At 39.6% G+C, this 20,146-nt stretch overlaps 1 protein-coding gene across 2 annotated transcripts in view; it reads right to left on the bottom strand.

The window, feature by feature from the left end:
* EP300 (E1A binding protein p300) overlaps window positions 1-20,146 on the bottom strand; it is a 68,498-nt gene that overhangs the window by 15,541 nt on the left and 32,811 nt on the right. The window contains exons 9-20 of one of the 2 annotated variants that reach the window (XM_024579053.3): window positions 19,828-19,945; window positions 18,963-19,134; window positions 13,109-13,186; window positions 12,545-12,654; window positions 10,935-11,072; window positions 9,747-10,184; window positions 8,288-8,467; window positions 7,913-8,057; window positions 5,009-5,127; window positions 3,577-3,816; window positions 2,655-2,743; window positions 620-700 (exon numbers count right to left, since the gene is read on the bottom strand). In XM_024579053.3, the coding sequence (XP_024434821.2) occupies window positions 620-700; window positions 2,655-2,743; window positions 3,577-3,816; window positions 5,009-5,127; window positions 7,913-8,057; window positions 8,288-8,467; window positions 9,747-10,184; window positions 10,935-11,072; window positions 12,545-12,654; window positions 13,109-13,186; window positions 18,963-19,134; window positions 19,828-19,945 (1,908 nt within the window). The remainder of the gene's footprint in view (window positions 1-619; window positions 701-2,654; window positions 2,744-3,576; window positions 3,817-5,008; window positions 5,128-7,912; window positions 8,058-8,287; window positions 8,468-9,746; window positions 10,185-10,934; window positions 11,073-12,544; window positions 12,655-13,108; window positions 13,187-18,962; window positions 19,135-19,827; window positions 19,946-20,146) is intronic. The other variant, XM_024579054.3, reaches the window with a different exon arrangement.

Here is a 20,146-nt window from a genome sequence, read left to right as displayed (position 1 = left end):
ATGTTTGAAAACTGTTCTTGGCATTTACCAAAAAATAAGGGCTTGTAAGATGGCAAAAGCTCAACGAAGTTCTAAGTCATTCAAACAAACTTCTAAAGCCCTTATGTTGTTCAATGACCTTCATGATTATAGTGGCATCTGTATTAACCTGTATGAGAAGGCTGTAAGGTTTTGTTCAATTCCCCTTTAGACTCCAAACAGTTAATAATGAAATTCCCTTGTACTACATAACCTTTCAACTGTTAGGAGAGAAGCCGATCGTTTCTTTGTTTAAAAAAAAAAAAAAAGTCTCTCTGCAATGACCCCCAGTGCCGACGTATCCCCCCCACCAGTGCTAAGAGCACTCTCTGCTGTGATGGAAATGTTCTCTATCAGTGCTGACCACGATGGCAGCATTAGTCACAGATGTCTACTGAGCACCTAACACGTGACTATTGCAAGTGAGAGACAATTTTAAATTTTACTTACTTTTAATTAATTTGTATTAAGTAGACATCTGTGGGTGATGGCTACCATACTGGAGAGCATTAATCTGAGACCACTTAGAAGCCTGAGCTTAACCACCTGACAACAAACTGAGAAATAAGATGGTGCTTTCCAAAATAATGCAGCTACTTACGTTTGAGGCTGGGAAGGGTCATCCCCCAAAGAAACGCTCTCCCCTTGGATTTCATTGAAACACTTCTCACAGAAATGATACCTGTCGGCAAGAAGGCCATACTGGGGTGAACTGTTCCGTTCACACAACACAGCCCAAGCCAAGCAACGAAGCCACCAATCACAGCAGGCCAAGGAGGGGGACGGGAGCAGAGAGCAGGTCATCAACGGCGACAAGGACATTCAATGATGCAGATTTATGGGCCCCACAGTATGGGTTTTGTTTTTGTTTTTTGTTTTTTTGCAATCAAAGCCAAGTGCAGACAACGACAAGCATGAGGGAGAAAAAAAACACAAAACAAACGAAGAAATGAGGGATTGCAGGACAACAAAAAACATAAAGCAAGACAAGACAACACAAAGCAGAAAGCCAAGGCAAAGCACAGATTAGCATTAAATATCTCAAATGGAATCACAAGTAGCAAATGATTACAGCAAATAAAACAAAAAGTTTCACTTACACAGACCCACACCCTTTCATTTTAGTAATTAATGCTAATTTATGCAAATAATCAGAAGAAGAAAGGAGGATAAATCTACTAAGGAGAGAAGAATTGCCACCCTGTTACCTAGCAATGACACACTTCTCCCCACTTGCTTGGAATAAAAATAAAAAATAAAATAAAATAAAATCCACTATGGATATAAAGTGCCAAGGAACAAATCTTCCAAAAACAATTGTGGTTTGGGAAAAAAAAATTTCCTTTTGATCCCAAGGAAGCAACATAAGAAAAAAAATGTTTCTCAATGAAAAGTCTGCACAAACAGTTACATACTGATCATCACCATCAACTGACACAGTTAATAAGGCAGCGGTGGTGCAGGTAACCCAATTACATGTTCCTTTGTACGAAGATTACAAACACTGTGGGCCGATGTTAAAAATCCAAAAATGGTATGAATATTAAGATTGCAGCATGAGAAAAATTTCATCTTGGTAATTACTTTTTTGAATGTAAGGTGCTTAAAAACAATGAGGCCCACTTTTTCCAGGTTTTATTGAGTAGAAAACTATGGAGTCTGAATGATTACAAAGCACTAAGAGTGCACCTGGCTTTTTGTAAATAAAACAAAAAGTTTAAGCGACTCTTCCAAAGCTAGAAATGCATCTGTAGCACACAAGTTCAGCAAAAAACCCACCACCATGAGCTTGGTTTTATTAAAGAAGTAAAAAGTATTAACTGCCCAGTCTCACTACCACCATCTCAGAGCCCAAGGTAAACACTCCATTACTGAAAATAGGAGATAAACCATGGTTAAGATAGCTCAGTGAGTGTAATTTTTGTAATTATAGCCACTATTTGGGCAGGGGTAAGTAAGGCGGGAGTGCCTCGTTCATTAGAACTCTACCATCCACTGTCATATGTGAGTCTTTGTGAGAAACAGTCTGGTACAGAGATATTTTTGGAGGTGGTCCTTGTTGTTTGCTTAATGGAGGCAAAACAAATACTCTGGAATCCTGTTTTCACATACATCAAAAACCACTACTTAGGTAGGGATAGACCGCACATAAAAAGAAAACATTTCCAAAAAGATAAATCTGACTTAACAAATTTTGGGTTAAAAATTTTCTGGGTAGTTTTTGGGAAAGGAGATAGCCAGCAGCCATTTCATGGACCTAAAGACTAATTAGTTAGAAAATCTTCTCCATGTTGCCCGAGGCTGTGGTGAGCTATGAAAGGGCAGTGCTAAGAGCTGTGAGGCCTGGGATGTACTCCCATCGATGCCACCACCTCACACATCTGTGTGCTCTCCTAAGGCTTTGGGTTCTTGCCTTTAGTATTTTTATGAACCAGGGCCCAGGCATCTGATGCAAGGCCACTTTCTGCCAGAACTCGTGTATTCTACAAATGCAAACTGCGAAGACCAGAACTTGTGCTGTACAGTTGTTTCCGAGCGAGTTACACATGACCCATGACCATACATGTGTTGGTCCATCTGCATGCACTCCCTAGACACGCAGACACATGAACCATGGGCCACACGGTCGAACTTACCTGTTCTGGTAACTGTAGTATGTGGCATCACGAGGGATTGTGCACAGCTGCTTGCCATAGCAACAGAGTGTCTGTGGAGAAAATTCCAACTGCAAAAGAAACCATTCATTAAATAGTACACAGGCCTGAAGGACAAGCTAGAATATTTTTTAAAAAGATTTTATTTATTTATTTTTAGAGAGGGAAAGGGAGGGATAAAGACAGGGAGAGAATCATCAGTGTGTGGTTGCCTCTTGTGACCCTTACTGGGGACCTGGCCTGCAACCAAGGCATGTGTCCTAGATTGAGAATCGAACTGGCAACCCTTTGGTTTGCAGGCTGGCACTCAATCCACTGAGCCACACCAGCCAGGGTGACAAACTAGAATATTTACATTGGCAAATTAAGTAAGTCAGTGAAGTCTTAGTTCTCATTTATGTTAATCAAAACGGGCTGTTTCTAAGACAGTTCACAGAACTAACACCATTGTAGTTTACTAACGTATTAGTTCACCACTGTGAGTAGACTTTACAGTCATACCCTCCCACCACGTGCCAAAGAACTCAAGGGGAGTTTAATGTGAATTGGTATGCACAGGTAAACAAGTACATGACAGGCAGTCTGCACCCATAGGGGACTCAAAGGACCAAGGCTCCACTCCAGATGAGCTTATAACCTAATGATTCAGGATTCTAATTAGTAAATTTTCATGTTAACTTTTTAAAATTATTTACTCATTCATTTATAGACAGAGGGGAAGGGAGGGAGAAAGAAAGGGACAAAAGCATCAATGTGTGGTTGCCTCTTGAGCGCTGCCCACAACCCAGGTGTTTGCCCTGAGACTGGGCATCAAACCAGCGGCCCTTTGGGTCACAGGCACTCAATCCACTGAGCCATACCAGCCAGGGTCAACCCAGTATTTATCAGTGCAAAAACTTCTTACCTTTCTGCCACAACAATATCCAAGGCTTTGCATGACTGGGTCAATTTCTTGTTCAAAGACCTCAGACAGCTTGGAGCAGTATTTGTACACCCGCGATGTTTTCCGATTATATAACCAGGCATTGTTGAACATAAGCCAAATGTCATCCACATACTGCCAGGGCTCCTGATACTGTCCAGTGTCTAACTTCCTCTTGATGGTAGAAAGATCCATGGGGCTCTTTACAATATCAAAGTAATCCTAGGACATGTGACACCAAACAACATTACCCAAAATATTTAAGGTAGATGGCGTATCTTCCTATAATCATCACTAATTTTCCAGGCAATGTTGAGTTTCTGACCTGTCTATATTTCTGAAGAGTTCACTGATATCCAACACTTCTTTAAATCATTAGTCTACAGAGATACAAAGCATCTCAGAGGACAGAGAGAATAAAAGAGCTACCACAGTGCCTTTCCATGTGGCAGGCTGATGATCTACAGAAGCAATTCCAGGTGCTATGGCACACGGTATCTGTGTAATCAGTTCAAAGCCCCTTAACATTTCAGTACTAGAAAGAACCTACAGATAAGGAAATTAAGTCCAGAGAACATCAGTGATCCATCTAAAGCCACAGAAAATATTGGGGAGGGAGGGAAGTTCCTAATGGATTTCTGGCCCATGAAGCACTCCATTGCCTTATTCAGTATCACTTAAAATGCTCAAACAAAGCCTGCTAGCCTGGTGTGTAAAGGCAACTTTAGAAGCAGAAGAAGCTAATTTGGGTCTATCTTTCCTGTCATGAACCACTACTACTCAAGTGACAAAAATAAACTATATGACCCAAGAATCCCATTCCTAGGTATTTATCCAAGAGAAATAAATACACACCACACAAGTCTGTATACTAATGTTCACAGCAGGACTAGCGTCATCAGTCAAAAAATGTGTAAATTACTCAAATGTCTATCAACAAAAGAATGGGTAAAGATAGTGTGGTATAACCACACAAAGGAATATTGCTCGACCATAAAAAGAAATGAAATACTGTCTTGTGCTACAAAATGGATGAACCTTGAAAATATTATGCTAAGTGAAAGAAGCCAGTCACAAAGAACCACATGCAGTATGACCCCATTTAATGAAGTGACCAGAATAAACAAATCCAGAGATAGAAGGCAGACTAATGGTTGTTTGCAGGTAGCGGCAGTGGGGGTCGTGAAGGAAATGGGGAGTGACTGCTTATGGGTATGGGGTTCCTTTTGTGGGCTAATACAAATTATCCCAAACTGACTGTGGTGATCGTCACACAATTCTGTGAATACAGAAAACCCACTGAATTGTACGATTTAAATGAATGACCTGTGCAATGCGTGAATTATATCTGAGTGAAGATGTTAATAAACCACCACCACCACCACCACCATCAAAAGTACCACCACATACTTACAGGGATTCCTAGAAGCTGAGGGTCCACAGGCTGACGAAAGGGAAGGGATTCTGGATCCTGTCGGTAAAGTGCCTCCAATGTTGGCATCAGTGCCTGACGTAATTCTTCTGGTTTGAAAACTTAAAGAGTACGTTGGAAATTAGTTATCAATTAAGCAAAAGAAGGAAAAAAAAGGTTCAAGTCACAGCTATGAAAATCTTTCAAGAATCATAAAACACAAAATTGCCTACATTCTCCCCATGGAAATATCACTAAGGGTGCACTTCCTGTTTCTAATTCCTGGTCCACTTCAGGTAGCACCTGCAAAATTGCCCAGTCATCTTTAAACACCTTTATGGCTTGGCTAATTTTGCAGTCAGAAATTTAGTTAAGATGGTCTTGACCAAGTAGACAAAGAATCTCAAGCTTTCCAAAAATTTATGAAGAGACTTATTAAAATAATATTTCAAAAGATACTGGTGATAGGAGCAAGGTACTGCCAAATAAGAATATAAAGAATTCATTCACAAATTAAAACCACAATGAGGTACCACCTCACACCGGTTAGAGTGGCCAACATAAACAAATCAACAAACAAATGTTGGAGAGGATGCGGAGAAAAGGGAACCCTAGTGCACTGCTGGTGGGAATGCAGACTGGTGAGGCCACTGTGGAAAACAGTATGGAATTTCCTCAGAAAACTAAAAATGGAACTGCCCTTTGACCCAGCAATTCCGCTGCTGGTATTATACGCTAAGAACCCTGAAACACCCATCTGAAAGAACCTATGCACCCCAATGTTCATAGCAGCACAATTTACAATAGCCAAGTACTGGAAGCAACCTAAGTGCCCATCAGCAAATGAGTGGATCAAAAAATTATGGTACATTTACACAATGGAATTCTACGCAGCAGAGAGAAAGAAGGAGCTTATACACTTTGCAATGGCATGGATGGAACTGGAGAGCATTATGCTAAGTGAAATAAGCCAGGCGGTGAGGGACAAATACCATATGATCTCACCTTTAACTGGAACATAACCAACAAAAGAAAAAAGCAAACAAAATATAACCAGAGACACTGAAATTAAGAACATTGTAACAACAGCCAGAGGGGAGTGGGGAGGGGATAGTGGGGAGAGGGGTTTATAGGAGCTACTATAAAGGACACAAGGACAAAATCAAGGGGGAGGGAAGAAGTGGGGGAGGGAAGTGGGACTGGCTGGGGTGGGGTGGAGGGAAGGAAATGCAGACAATTGTAACTGAATAAAAATAAATTAACTCAAAAAAAATTAACTAATTAAAAAAAAAGAAAAAGCATTCATTCAGTTGTGATATCAGTATTCAATAAGCCAGAAATTGGACCTGGCATTGTCTTATCAATGAAGGTATCAAAAGCACTGAAGAGTCCCTCATTATGTTTTAGTGTTTAGGAGGAAGACGTAGTTACAATTTTAACTGCAAATGTTAAGTTTGTAGTTTAAGGAAACAGAACTAAATTGCTATTGCCAGAACACTGGACTCAGCTGACCACATTATGTTCAAATGCATTTTCAGTATGTTTCCCGAAAGTCAGGAAAGATTTACAGGCGTGTCCTAAGTGGAATCAATTTAATCTATCATTCAAGGAGGTAGTCATTAAGGGTCTAGTTTTGAGCTTTAAAAACACTTGAACAGAGACCTTGTTATTTGTACTATTTACAAATTAATTTTATCTTCAGGAGGGTATGTATTTAAGCACTTTAGGTATTTTTCACCTCATTGTGGGGGTTGCCACGGGGTAAAAAAAACGGACAGATGGGAGAGGCTTCTGTCTCTCATACTTCATCATACTCAAACAGGATTTGAGCAAACTTGTGAAGTCAGCTAGGTTTTTAAATTTTTTAATTACCGATTTTTTAGGGAAAGCAAAGAAGGGAGAGGGAGAAATAGAGAAAAGCACTGATGTGTGGTTCCACTAATTTATGCTTTCATCGGTTGCTTCTTGTATGTGCCCTGACTGGGGATGGAACACACAGCCTTGGTGTATCGGGATGATGCTTTAACCAACTAAGTACCGGCCAGTACGAGATTAGCTGTTCTAAAGAGAGAATCCTATTAGCAGGACCAGGTTTGTTGTAGCCTACTTTAAAATAACATGTCATATATACAACCTTATTTTTAAATGAAAATTTTTTAACTCCAACATTTTAAAGGACATTGCATTAATGATCGCCAGGAGCCAGAAGACTCACTCCTGAGGTAAGTCCTAAGCATGCCACTGAAGGGGTCACCAGAGCTGCAGTTAGTTCTCATCCTAAACAAGTTAATTTCTGTGGGAAATGCCTGAATTTAACACTGTCTTAAGCAGTGCTGCTCACTCGACTTGATTAACCTATGTTCAGCAAAATGTTTCAAAACAAACTTCTCTACTAAACCACCTGGTTCACTTACTGGCTGAATAAGCTGGGGTCAGTTACTTAACCTTGCTGACCTTCAGTTTTCTGGCCTGTATAAAGGGATCGACAGCCTCGCAGTTTTCATGAACTTATCAGATGTGAGAATGCAGAAGTGTGACGACAGTGCCTGGTGCATTGTAGGTTAACGATAAATGTTATGATTGCTATTATTTTCTGCATTTCATAATTGGTTAATTTTCCTCCTCTGAAAAAGACAATTTTGATAGGGTGTTAACCAGCCAACCCTGAAGAAATGATGGGCATGACTGACCCAGTGATTCCAGGAAATTACATACCTTAAACAAACAAAATCAATATATTATTTTCTAATATTAGTTAATGAAGAGAGCTGGCCAAGGGCTCCAAGACTAATAAAACCACATTAAAGTCAATTTCCAATGCCCAAGGAGCTTGAAGCCTGATCCCATTCTCTTCAAACTCTTTGGTTTTTCTCCTGCCTCCAAGAACACAGAGCTTAAGAGACTTACTCTTTTTCTTTGACTGTCCTGGGGCTGGAGACGACTGGGTAACTGAAGTACTTGGCTGGTCTTCCTCCTCTTTTGCTTCGGTTTTTAATTCAGTGCCTCTCTCTTCTGTTTCTGCAGGTTCCACCTTACAGTCTTCCGGTTTAGTCTAAAAGGCAAGGTAAGTTTTTTAGTATTCCAAAGACATGCAAGAGGATGCAGGAAGATCACTGTCTTACTTCCACCCCTTGCCTCCCCGTGGACATATCTAAAGACCCTTTTCTCGCATGGAAATCAATGAAATGAGATCTAATTATCAGAATACTTTCCTGTTAACATGTTTAATTTGATTCCTAGACTGAGTTCCTAACCAAATAACAGTAACTGTCCTACTCTCACCTCTGGAATATCCTCTGGCTGAGAATCTGCTGGTTCTGGCTGATCCACTTCCATTTTAGTCTCCACTTTCACTTCCTGTGAAGGCTGCTTCTCAGAAATGGCCTGAGAATTCACTTCTGTGCTACTAGTAGATGGAGGGTTTGATACCTGCCCCTCAATGCTTACAGCTGGCTGGGAAAGCTAAGCAGAGAGAGGGGGGAAAAACACAAAAAGTTTGCCAATTATACAACCAGAATTTAAGCTATACAACAGGATGGCATGGTTAACCATCTATTTCTAGGCTGGTATAATTATATCCACTTATTGTGCTTTCACTTACTGTCTATTTCACCCCCTTGTAATTATGCTTTTAGAACAGGAGATTGAAGACTTAAAAATATGGGTTGACTGGCTGCACATAGAAGAACCATCAGTGGGCTCTCTGGTGACCATCATTTTGTGGCAGTGTGTGAGGGGTGGAGGTTTCAGATGACTGCCAAGAGGAGCTCACACTCAAGAGAGAAATGGAAAGAAAAAAAAGGATAACTGACTATCTTGTTTTGTTTGTAATGTCTCATTAGGAAAAGTTTCAAATGTCCAGAAATGTAGACTATAATGAACCCTCATACTGAGTAGCTGTTTGGAACGATCACATTCTAATGGCCTAACTGTCCACTCTACCTTTCCCCTAAGTTTTCCAATAAGAACCTCATAAGGAGAGGTTGGTATTTTCAGGAACTACCTCATATACAATAAAATCAAGTTTCCTTTCTGCATGCTGCCCTTTCTTGCCCATCAGACGCCAGGGTGAACCAGTCGCTAAAGAACAGTGTTCTATAAAGTAGTTGTGACTAATGGGTTTTCTCAGTTCAGCAACATGACAGAGAGCGAAAACAGCAGTATCAGCCATCAAGTAGAAGGTTCTAAGCCTTCACACACAGAATTGTATTAGTAAAGATGCAACTATTAGATGTGAATTTAGATGACCATGATATATATAATACAAGGAAGCTGCAAGTTGTTCCAGGCCCATACCTTTCTCATCTTAGATCGTAATTTTCTAACCTTAGCCAGCACCACAGACACTCGTAAATCCATGACTTTGTTGTTGTTCATTTGCTCTCAATACTATAGCTCAGACCATTTGAAAACGATTCTTTAAAATTCACGTGGGTGTACTAAATATACTACCAGCTCTCCTCTTGTGATCTCCCTTACATGCCCTGACGCCTCAGAATACAACACAAACCACAGCAGAGTCAATAGCAGACCTAAACAAAATCTCTGAACTACTTCTGTGTTAGGTAGTACAAAAGGAAATGAAAGAAGGGAAAGAAAGAAAGCAAGAAAAGAAAGTCCCTAACTGGGAAGACAACAGTAAGAGATGAAACGGTAGATAATAGAAATACCACAGCACAGAAGTACTTTAACACCACAGTACAGTTGAAACGATGCTGCCTAAACCCCAATCTCTGCTTACTGGAGTGGCAGGCTGCGGAGGCAGCAGCGGTGCTGTCGGCGTGGGAGCAGATGCTGATGTACTCTGCTGTGAGAGAGGCTGCTGCTGTGGCTGGTCAGCTGAAGCAGCAGCAGCAAGTGAAGGCTGCACTTGGGGAGGAAGTTGCGTTGGTGGTGGTGTAGGTGTCTGCCTTGGAGGTGGATGTAGAGCCTGGGACTGTGGTCCAGGTGGCATGGCTGGAGGTGTAGGAACAGGGGCTGGAATTGCTGTTGCTGGTGGCTGCTGAGCCCCTATGCTTGGGGGTGTGTGGTGAGGGGTAGGGGTACGACTAGGTACGGGAGAGGGTGAATTCTGATGCAGAGCTGGTTGAGGGAGAGGGGGACAGTGAATGTGGCTCCCTTGAGACCCTGGAGGCATTATAGGTGAGTTCACCGGGCAGGAAGAACTGGACATTTGTGCCTGTTAAAATGAAAAACACAGTAAGATGGCAATTAAGAGAATTAAAAGTAGTATTTACATAGGTAGTTTATATGCATTTAAGGACGCAAACTGATTAAACAGAAAATGGCAACGAATACCTCCATTTTAAAATATGATAAAAATCCTGTCATTAGGGGAGCATATCTCTGGATAATATAGTAAAATTAAACAGACGTCAAAAATTTCAGCAGAATGGCTTCAGCCACTGCAGGGGCATGGAACAGCTGAGTACAGTATTTTCTGGCCTCTGTATGCTCTTTAGCTAGAGTTCTTCCTTCTGCATGGCAGTTATCACCAAGGTTGCCTTTTAATGAGTTTAAAACCATCAATTTAATTTTTTTCTGGTTTGTTAACAATTAATATAGCTCTATGCCACAGATTAATCTCTTCACTGTTCAGAATACTAAGTCTATAACTGTTTTTATTAAAGCCTTAAAAAGATAATTTCCTCTCACCCACTATTTGCTGCTACCCTTCCCTGTAAAAAACCTAGGTCAGCCCTGGCTGGTATAGCTCAGAAGACTGAGTGCTGGCCTGCGAACCAAAGGGTTGCAGGGTCCATTCCCCATCAGGGCGCATGCCTGGGTTGATGGCCAGGTCCCCAGTAGGGAGTGTGTGAGAGGCAACCATACGCCGATGTTTCTGTCCCTGTCTCCCTCCCATCCCCTCTCTAGAAATAAATAAATAAAATCATCAAAAATGAGAAGAAAATCCATTTGTGAGACATACTTGAGACACTGGTGCTTGACCGCCAGTCGGAGCCAAAGGCATATTCGTTACATTCAATCCCTGTGTTGAGAACGGAGTCTGGGGAAGGAACTGGCTCTGACTGGAAGGCTGCTGCATTCGAGGCCCATAGCCCATAGGCTGCACACAAAGAAACACAGCTTCATTACAGGTATCCCATGGGAGCACAGTTGGAATCACCAACTGCTCTGGCCCTGCCATGGGAGGGTGGTGTTATGGTAGGAAGGAAGAAAGTGGTGCAACAGCTGGTTCTCATGTCAAGATAATGGAGGAAGGCCTCATAGCTTACTTAGACTTAAATCTACAGAAATTACAAATTTTCTGGTACATAAATGCATCCAGAACTCTGATAGAATAGGGGTAATTATTTCTTTGCATACTCTGTTAAGTGAGGAGAATGAATCAAAATTTCACTAGACCTTTGCTCATGTCGGTGGTACGGTAACAGATCAAACTGGAAGATGCCAAATGGGTACAAACAAGTAAAATCTTACAAGTTGTGGCTGAACAAGTTGTAACATTCATGGTCCACAATGAATTGTTACATTTCATTTCCAAAATTATCCTGAATACAGGCCTTTAATAAAAAATTATGAAGTACCAAAATTTCCATAATCTAAGAAAGGTATGTGTATTACAGATTAAAATGAAGACTAAATAAGACTCCTCATTAAATGTGAAAGACATTACGTCAGACAAATCCAAAAAAGGCTCAAGAATTAGAGGCACTAGCTAAATCTGAAAGACAGGTAAGGATTGGAGCCAACCAAAAGTTGAGAATAGGATTAGGAGCAACGAGATGGTTAGACACCTTTTTCTCCAGTCTCAAGGACCAAGTAACTGCCCCTCCACTGCAAAAGACAGTTTCCTTCCGGGGGAATACAGGCGATTGTGTCAAAGCATGCAAGCTACCAAACACTGAGACTCCAGGGAAAGGTGACTGGCTACTCTTATGAGCTTTCCAGTACTATGACTATGAGGAGCATTTGGAAGTATTATCTTTCTTGTAATGTTTATTTTATGTAGATTATAATAAAGACAGATCTTAGCTATGTCGGATCCCATAACACACACATACTCTCTTTAGAAACCGGTTTTTCCATTTAAAGCTTTTGTGCCATCATATAAGTTCTCAAATTATTGCCTATAGAGCATTCCAATTTACAGATGTACCATAATTTGACCGAACAAATCCTCCAATGTGCATTCAGGATATGGCCTTTTTTCAAAATAGAGTATGCAGTGTAACATCTTTCACATGAATTCTCTTCCAAGTACACCCTTTTAGTATCAGTGATTATTTCTGTAGGCTAAATTTCTGAAAGCAATTTATAGATAAAAGAGGTGAAAATTAAGGATTTGGTTTTCACTGCTTATTTATCTTACCTCTGAAACACATGTAGTCATTTAATCATGTCTATATCATGGCCACATACAATAGAATTACAGAAAGAATCAAAGAAAAAGATTAAGCACTTACAGTTAGCTGTTTAAGCAAATGTAAACATTTTTGTTTTTGAAGTAGAAACAAAAAGGACTTAAAAAATGTCAGGTAAAGACCAAAAGAGATTACCCAAAGAGGTCAAACTTACTGGGTTGAGTGTTCCAGGCTGAGCTAACTGTCCATGGTGCTGAAGAGGAGAGGTTTGCCGGGGTCCAATAGGGGGCTGGGGCATATTCATCTGGCCAAACTGATTTAAACCTGTGAGTAAGTGTAAAATATTAGATCTGAACACCTTCAGGGAATCAAAGAATAAAAGAAGTTTTTACTTCTGATTCCACATCATTTTATCAGAACAAATAAAGGAACCTGTTTTCAACGGTGAATGAATCTATTTAATTCACAGTGGCCATAGAAGGGCATTGTTAAGTAATATAAATTCCATTTTGGCCAATTGTTTTTAAATGAATGTTGATCATTTAATGTCTTTTGCCCCTTGACCTGCCAGCCAATCTGCTCTTTATCCTTCTCTTCCTCTCCTGGGCTCCAACTCCAAAAGATTTTCAGATTCCTTAAGCAGGTAATTAATTATGATACCTGCTGCTGGCCTAAGGCAAGAATCAAGGTGGGAAGTATATTCTTGTAGTACACCAGGGACTCTATTAAAAAAAAAAAAAGGCCACGGTTAAATACACGGATTTCTTCCATGACCTACCAGGTTGTGGAGTTATCCGAGGCATCATTTGGTTTGGCACACTGCCACGGACCATAGATGGATCAAGCAGAGGGCCATCTAGTAGGGAACAGAGAAATGGTTAGAAAAGTATCTTTTTCAGCCAGCTTCCTTCCCTGAAAAAAAATGCCACAAAGTATTTTTAGCAGTATCTTGAAGAACTCAGCCTGAATCACAAAACAATAAAAACTATGAATTAGACAGGATCTGAAGAAAATGTTAGTTCTGAAATATAGGGAAATCCCCCCCCCCCAAAATCTCCAAATGGTTTTAGGAACTACTGTGCTTTCAGTGTTGACAGGAAAATAATGTAAAAATCTTAAATTAAAAAGAAAAAAAAAAAAAAAAAGCTGCCGTGGCTGGAGTAGCCCAGTGGGTTGAGTGTGGGCTGGGAACTGAAGGGTCACCGGTTTGTTTCTAGTCGGGACACATGCCTGGGTTGCAGGCCAGGTCCTCAGTCAGGGGTGCAAGAGGCAACCACACATTGATGTTTCTCTCCCTCGCTTTCTCCTTCTCTTCCACTCTCTCCAAGAATGAATAGATGAAATCTTTTTTAAAAAGTTCTTAATTAAAAAAAAAAGCTATCATAACATTTAACATGCTATTATTTGACTAAACTAGACTGTTTGGCTTGTATGCAGCAGAATACTTCCGTAGACAAGGGCCACAGATTTTGTCTGGTAACCAAATTTGATTGTGTACCCCAATGATACGTGTTTTTATGTACACGAGCCCAATGTGAACACTGACTTTAAATAATATACACATTATACCACACTACAGATCATGTACCTTTTAAAAAAACACACAAAAAAGAGAAATTAAGAGATTAAAATATGAATACATAAGATTCTAATTTTTTCTTGGATCATGTACACATTCTCTAGTGTAGCACTTCCCAATCTTTCCCACATCATGGTGAGCAGAGCAAACAATTCTTTCCACAGCACCCTTGGAAAAGATACCACGCTTGTAGTGACCCAGCTCTATCCTGTCTACCCCCCACCGGAAGCACTACGCACTCAAGCCTTCGGCACATGCTTGGTCCACTGTGCTGCACAGACAAGCCCACCACTTCAGACAACTCTCAAATTCTGCTATCACTTTTGTTTAATAAAGAATGATCTCACAACTAAGTGACTTACTGAAACTCAAGTTACTAACTTCATAAGGACTTACCACTAATATTGCTCCTAATAAAATAATGCAGTCAAACTAAAACCTGAAGAATGTTGAACACTTAGTCATAAAATCTTTTAATTGCAACTGTGAAAGACTTACAAAATTACCTGTCTAAGCTTTGTGTAAACTATATAGAAATTTAGAGAACACAGTAAGAAGAGACAAACCTCTATTAATAGTTTTAATCTTCCACATACACTTCATAGAAAAGTTTTCACCTAATATACAAGGAACTTTTTCTCCTGTCAGTAATATGGATAGGTGCTGCAAGCTACATGCCAGCAGGGGCCAGGCAGTTAATATCAATGAGTAGAGAAGACTAAGCGCCCGAAACGACAGGGAACAGGGAGGACTCTGGTGAAGCAGAAAAAGCACAGCCACAGCTCTAGTTATAGACAACGGTGCCCCTGTAGGAGAGGGAGCCGAATCTGCTAGATCCTTCCATTTTTACAGAAAGCCAGAAACCCAGATTTTAAATTGGTGATATTAAGGAAATGGAAAAATTAGAAACATAATCCTACTGCCTACATCTGGCCCAAGCACTCTCGCCTACAACTATGACATACAACAACAATTCTTTTTTACTGACTGCATGGCATGAATTGTCCTAAATCTTCTGTCGGCTTATTAGGTAACTCAATTTTTTTTTTAATCATAAGAAACATCTGATTAACATTTGAAGGAACAGTTTGATGAGAGCTTTTAAGGTAAATATTTACAGATAAATATAAGTATACATATAAAACTATTAATTAAAATATCAACCACTCATATTTAAATAAATACTGTTAATGCACAAGACACACATAGATCAGACAACCAAAAATCTCATAAAACACAACACTAAGTTATACAGGAATCCTACCACCCCCACAAGAAACCAATGCTAAAAGATTAGTATTTATTTCTTCCAGACTACTTCCTGGGAATATGCTACAATTAAAAAAATAAAAATCAGATAATAATATATATACTTGTTTGTCATCAACTTTCTCTTTAAGTTTTTAAATTTTCAAAAAATTGAGTAATGTCCTGGCTAGTGTGGCTCAGTGGATTGAGTGCTGGCCTGTGAACAGAAAGCTCACCAGTTCAATTCCCATCTTTCTCACATCAATGTTTTTCTCCCTTTCTCCCTCCCTTCGCCTCTCTCTCAAAAATAAATAAAATCTTTAAAAAATAAAAGACAGAACCCCCCCCAAACAAAAACCTGAGTCAGCTCCTGTTCAACCTTGTTAATAATCAGGGTTTTTTCAGACTGCACATATATGTTGCTTACAGTAACTTATTACAAATTTCTAGACCAATACGCAGACCCACATATGATAGTCACCCTTTGATTATATAATGTATTATACTTTGCAAAAAACAAACAAGAACACCCCCAAAGCTCAAGTCTTCCATAATCCTGCCTCTTACAATTTCTTATGCAAATATAAAAATTAGATAGAAAAAACTCACTCAATGCATCACACTGAATGTGAAACGGTCATCGACTCTCCTAGTTTGAGGCACACAACATAATGGTTTGGTATTTGTATGCACTGTGACATGATCACCACAGTGAGCCTAGTTAACATCCCTCATCATACAGACTTACATTTTTTCCCTTGTGACTAGAATTTAAAGATCATCTCTCTTGGCAACTTAGTATTGCAAACATGCAACACAGTATTAACCACAATGGTCACAATGCTGTTCATTACATACCCAGGACTTTTACTTTATAACTGAAGGGTTTTTTTTAATGAGAGAGAGGGAGAAAGGGAAGGAGGGAGAGAGGGAAGGAGGGAGAGAGGGGGAGAGGGAGAGAGAGGGGGAGAGGGATGGGGAGGGAGGGGGAGAGGGGAAGAGGGGGAGAGAGGGAGAGAGGGAGGGAGGGGGAGGGAGGGAGAGGCAGGGGCTGAGAGAGATGCACTGTCAAAACCACATCCTTCTGGTTTATGGGGCGACACTACAACAAACTAAGCCCCATGGGCCAGGGTTGGAAATTGTACCTTTTGAATGCCCTTCACCCATTTTGCCCACCTCTCATCCTCTGTCTCTATCAACCACCAATTGTTCTCTGAATCTATGAGCTTGTTTTTGTTTTAAAAGATTCCACATATAAGTGAGATCCTATGATATTTGTCTTTCTCTGCCTGACTTACATCTTTTGGCACAAAACCCCCTCATCCATCCATGTTGCTGCAAATAGCAAGATATTCTTTTTTATTGCCAAACAAAATTTTGTTATGTGCGCACGCGCACACACACACTCTTTATCCATAAATCCACTAACATGTCAGTTATAGCACCTTCTCCGCATACGCTGCAGAAATCCTTTTTTTGCATTTCAGTTGCATTTTTACCTTTCTTGGAATAATAAAGTATAATATGCCAGAAATGTTGCGTATTTTCTTCCATCCTCAATATTAAAACAGCTACACAAAAATTCATCAATTTTGATTGTTTTATTTTAGATTTTTATTTATTTTTAGAGAGAGAGGAAGGGAGGGAGAAAGGGAGAGAAACATCCATGTGTGATTGCCTCTCACAAGCGCCCCCCACTGGGTACCTGGCCGTCAACCAGGCATGTGCTGACTGGAATCCAACCAGCAACCTTTGTGGTTCACAGGCCAGCACTCAATCCACTGAGCCTGCACTCAATCTATTGAGCCACAGGCTGGCACTCAAATAAAAAAAAATTGATTATTCATTTTTTTAAATGCACACTGATATGATAGCTGTCAAAATACAATCTAACAAAACTATTTGTAATGAAGTTAAAGACAACTAGGTATTATTAGAGTCATCTTACGTAAAAAAAAACAAATGAAGTTTTTTGCCAACCCAGTATCTATCATCTCCCTAATGATCTGAATTTTCTTTTTTTAATTTCCCATTTTATTTTGAACCATTTAAAATAAAGCTGTTTAAGTCCTACCTTCTGTTCTGTTATTGATAATATGGCTTTTAACTTGGTCAATAATCCACTGCCTTTTCCATCCTCTGCTGTATTTTTGTTTTAATTTCTTCTGTGTAGCAATTTTTTCTTCTGAAAATGTTTTTCAGAGTAATTCTTCAAATACTTTTTCTATCATGCTGAATGTGGCTTTCCCTTGCAGTTTTACTCAAGGACCCCAGGTTGCATCCTTCCTAGTTGTTATTTATCTTTGTGGAGCGAGCAGCAAGCTTGGGCTGTGCTGTCTGCTCAAAGTGGGTAGGTAGAATCACTATGGAGCTGTCATTCTCTCAGCCATAGCTTGACCATCACCTTTAAGTACATGGCTCCTGATGGCTGGTTACATCTGCCTATCTTCCCGGTGCCTGAGCAGAAAGGGAATGCTCCAAGGATGCCTCAACTACAATATTCTAGTGTAGAGCTGTATGATTACTTTAGCAATACAGTATTGGGGCACTTTCAGGGTGTTTCTATAGTATAAATTATGCTGTGACTACTTCTGTGCCAATTATATCATTATTGCTTGGAATTAAATTCCTAAGAATGGAATGACTGGAGTCAAGGGAATGAACAACCATTTAAATTCTTACACATAGCACATATTTTTTAAGTCATGCTGTCACTAAAGCTCATTTTAACCTTTAGAGACGCACAAAAAGTCTGTATTGATTCTTTCATTTTACTGATTCTTTCATTTCCTTTTCCTACTTTTCTTCATAATGTTTCATCTATTTCTTTTCCCTTCAGGTTACATATTAAGAAAATTAGTACCTTTAATATTGAAAATATCTTCCTTGGCTTGCTTATTATTATACTTATGATATCTTTTGTTCTCATTCCCCGCCCCCCGTCTTTTTAAAGAGTTTATTGATTTACTTTTAGAGAGAGGGGAAAGGAGAGAAAGAGAGGGAGAGAAACATCAATCTGTGAGATATACACATCAGTAGGTTGACTCTTGCACGCCCCCAACTAGGGACCTGGACTCCAATCCAGGCATGTGCCCTGACTGGGCATCGAACTGGTGACCTTTCACCATGTGGGAAGATGCCCAACCCACTGAGCCACACAGGTCAGAGCTCTTCACATCATTTAAGTAGCCCATATTCCTTCTCACTATTGTGTATCTAACTCCACATTTCACTGCTGAGAACCCATTAATAAGTCAATGAATGAATAAGGCAACGAAAAGTAATCCCAACTACCTGGTTAATTCATTAGGTTCAGAGGGCTGCTATAACCAGAACACTGAAACTATCAAGACGAATTTTAAATGATGCTTCTAAAAAAAGGTTCTTAGCGTTTGAACGTATTTTGTCAATGTAAGAAACACGATACTGTTTCTTAGGGTGTATGAAAGCTGGTGTGGCCTTTGAACCTGCTCAGTCTACGTCTGTTGGCTGCCCACCATATGTAAGTCAGTGAGAACCTGCGGGCTATCATTTTCTAGGTGTCCCTGTGACAGAAGAGTATCCTGGACTCTAAAATGATGCCAGATTATCAAGTTGTGTTAAGTACCATGTCCAAAAATCTTAAATATACTGTTCAGCTACTGTTTTTACCAAAGAATGAATTATTTTCTTTGCAAAGACAAAAAAAAAAAAGTCATTCAGAAACTCTAGAATAGTTGCATAAGTGAATACAAATTTATGACTCTGGTGAGAAACCATTTATTACCAAATTTTCCCCAAATCAAATGTAACACAGAGCACTTACTAGAAGTCATTCCTGGTTGTGGCTGCCCCATGTTAGGCCCTGGATTCATGGGAACCGGCACCATGCCTGCAGCATTTGACATTGTTTGTTTCTGTAGTCTAGTCCTTCGTTTTTCTTCTAGTTCTTTCTGGATTTTATAGATCTTCTCAGCTAGCAGGTGGTAGTATTCCGCCTTTTTGAATTTTGAAAATACATCAGAGGTGAGAAAAAAATACAAGAATTACCATTAGGTAACAGAAAAAAAAATGAACTAAACAGATTTTAGCTTCATTTTTTAAAGAGGTAGGCAGATGATCATTCCAAGTATGAGCTTATTTCAGAATGATCATGTGAAAAGCAGCTTTATTATGAATTTACATAGTAAAGCATGACCTCTTCAACTAGGTTTACAAAGTATGTACTAGGAATTTAGAGCACAGGCAAAGACTATGCTACAAAAAGTGCCAATCTAGAGAAGAAAGTTCAAATGATGTAGAGAAACTGCAGTACTACTTGAGATGAAAATACTTTGCAGCTGATTCACCATTTTCTAGTGAAAATAGCACAGAGCTAGAAACAGCTCAACCACTTTCTAAGCTGACAGAAGGACAGCCCAGATAAAGTGCCCCATGAGTGCACTACGTTATTAGAGGAAAAATGTAAAATTCTTGGCAACATACACTTTAACAAAGAAAGTTACTTTGTTATCTTGACTACGCACAATGAGAATAAGACAGGACAGCTAAAGGGTATCTTCTGAAGTACATGAAGTAGCATGTACTTGCTACTTCATGTACTTCAGAAGATACTTAGTTTATTTAGGAATAAACTAAGCAACCAGAACAGGTCCATCTCTGACTTTATATAGAAAAAAACAGGTGCTCACTCGATTATTTGCAGATTCATACATGTCCCCTTCCACTTTCCGGGCATATGCAACTAGGTTTTCCATTCGTCTGTCTTTTAAAGCAGCAGGATCCGGAGTAGGAAATATGGCTTGAACACTAAGAACAGAGGATACTATCACTATTATATCACATTAGCTTTTCAATCTCATCCCAGAAATGTACAGTACTTTAAACGTTTAATTAATATTTTCTCATTTTTGTACAATACACAGATTAAATAAAATTAAAAACGAGGGGTAGAATGTGCTCAAATATTACTGACCTAAATGAAGTTGTCTCTTTGTAGTAAACAAAAGA

The sequence above is a fragment of the Desmodus rotundus genome, chromosome 3, assembly GCF_022682495.2.
Source record: "Desmodus rotundus isolate HL8 chromosome 3, HLdesRot8A.1, whole genome shotgun sequence".
Lineage (NCBI taxonomy): Eukaryota > Metazoa > Chordata > Mammalia > Chiroptera > Phyllostomidae > Desmodus > Desmodus rotundus.
This window is presented reverse-complemented; position numbering and strand designations above follow the sequence as displayed.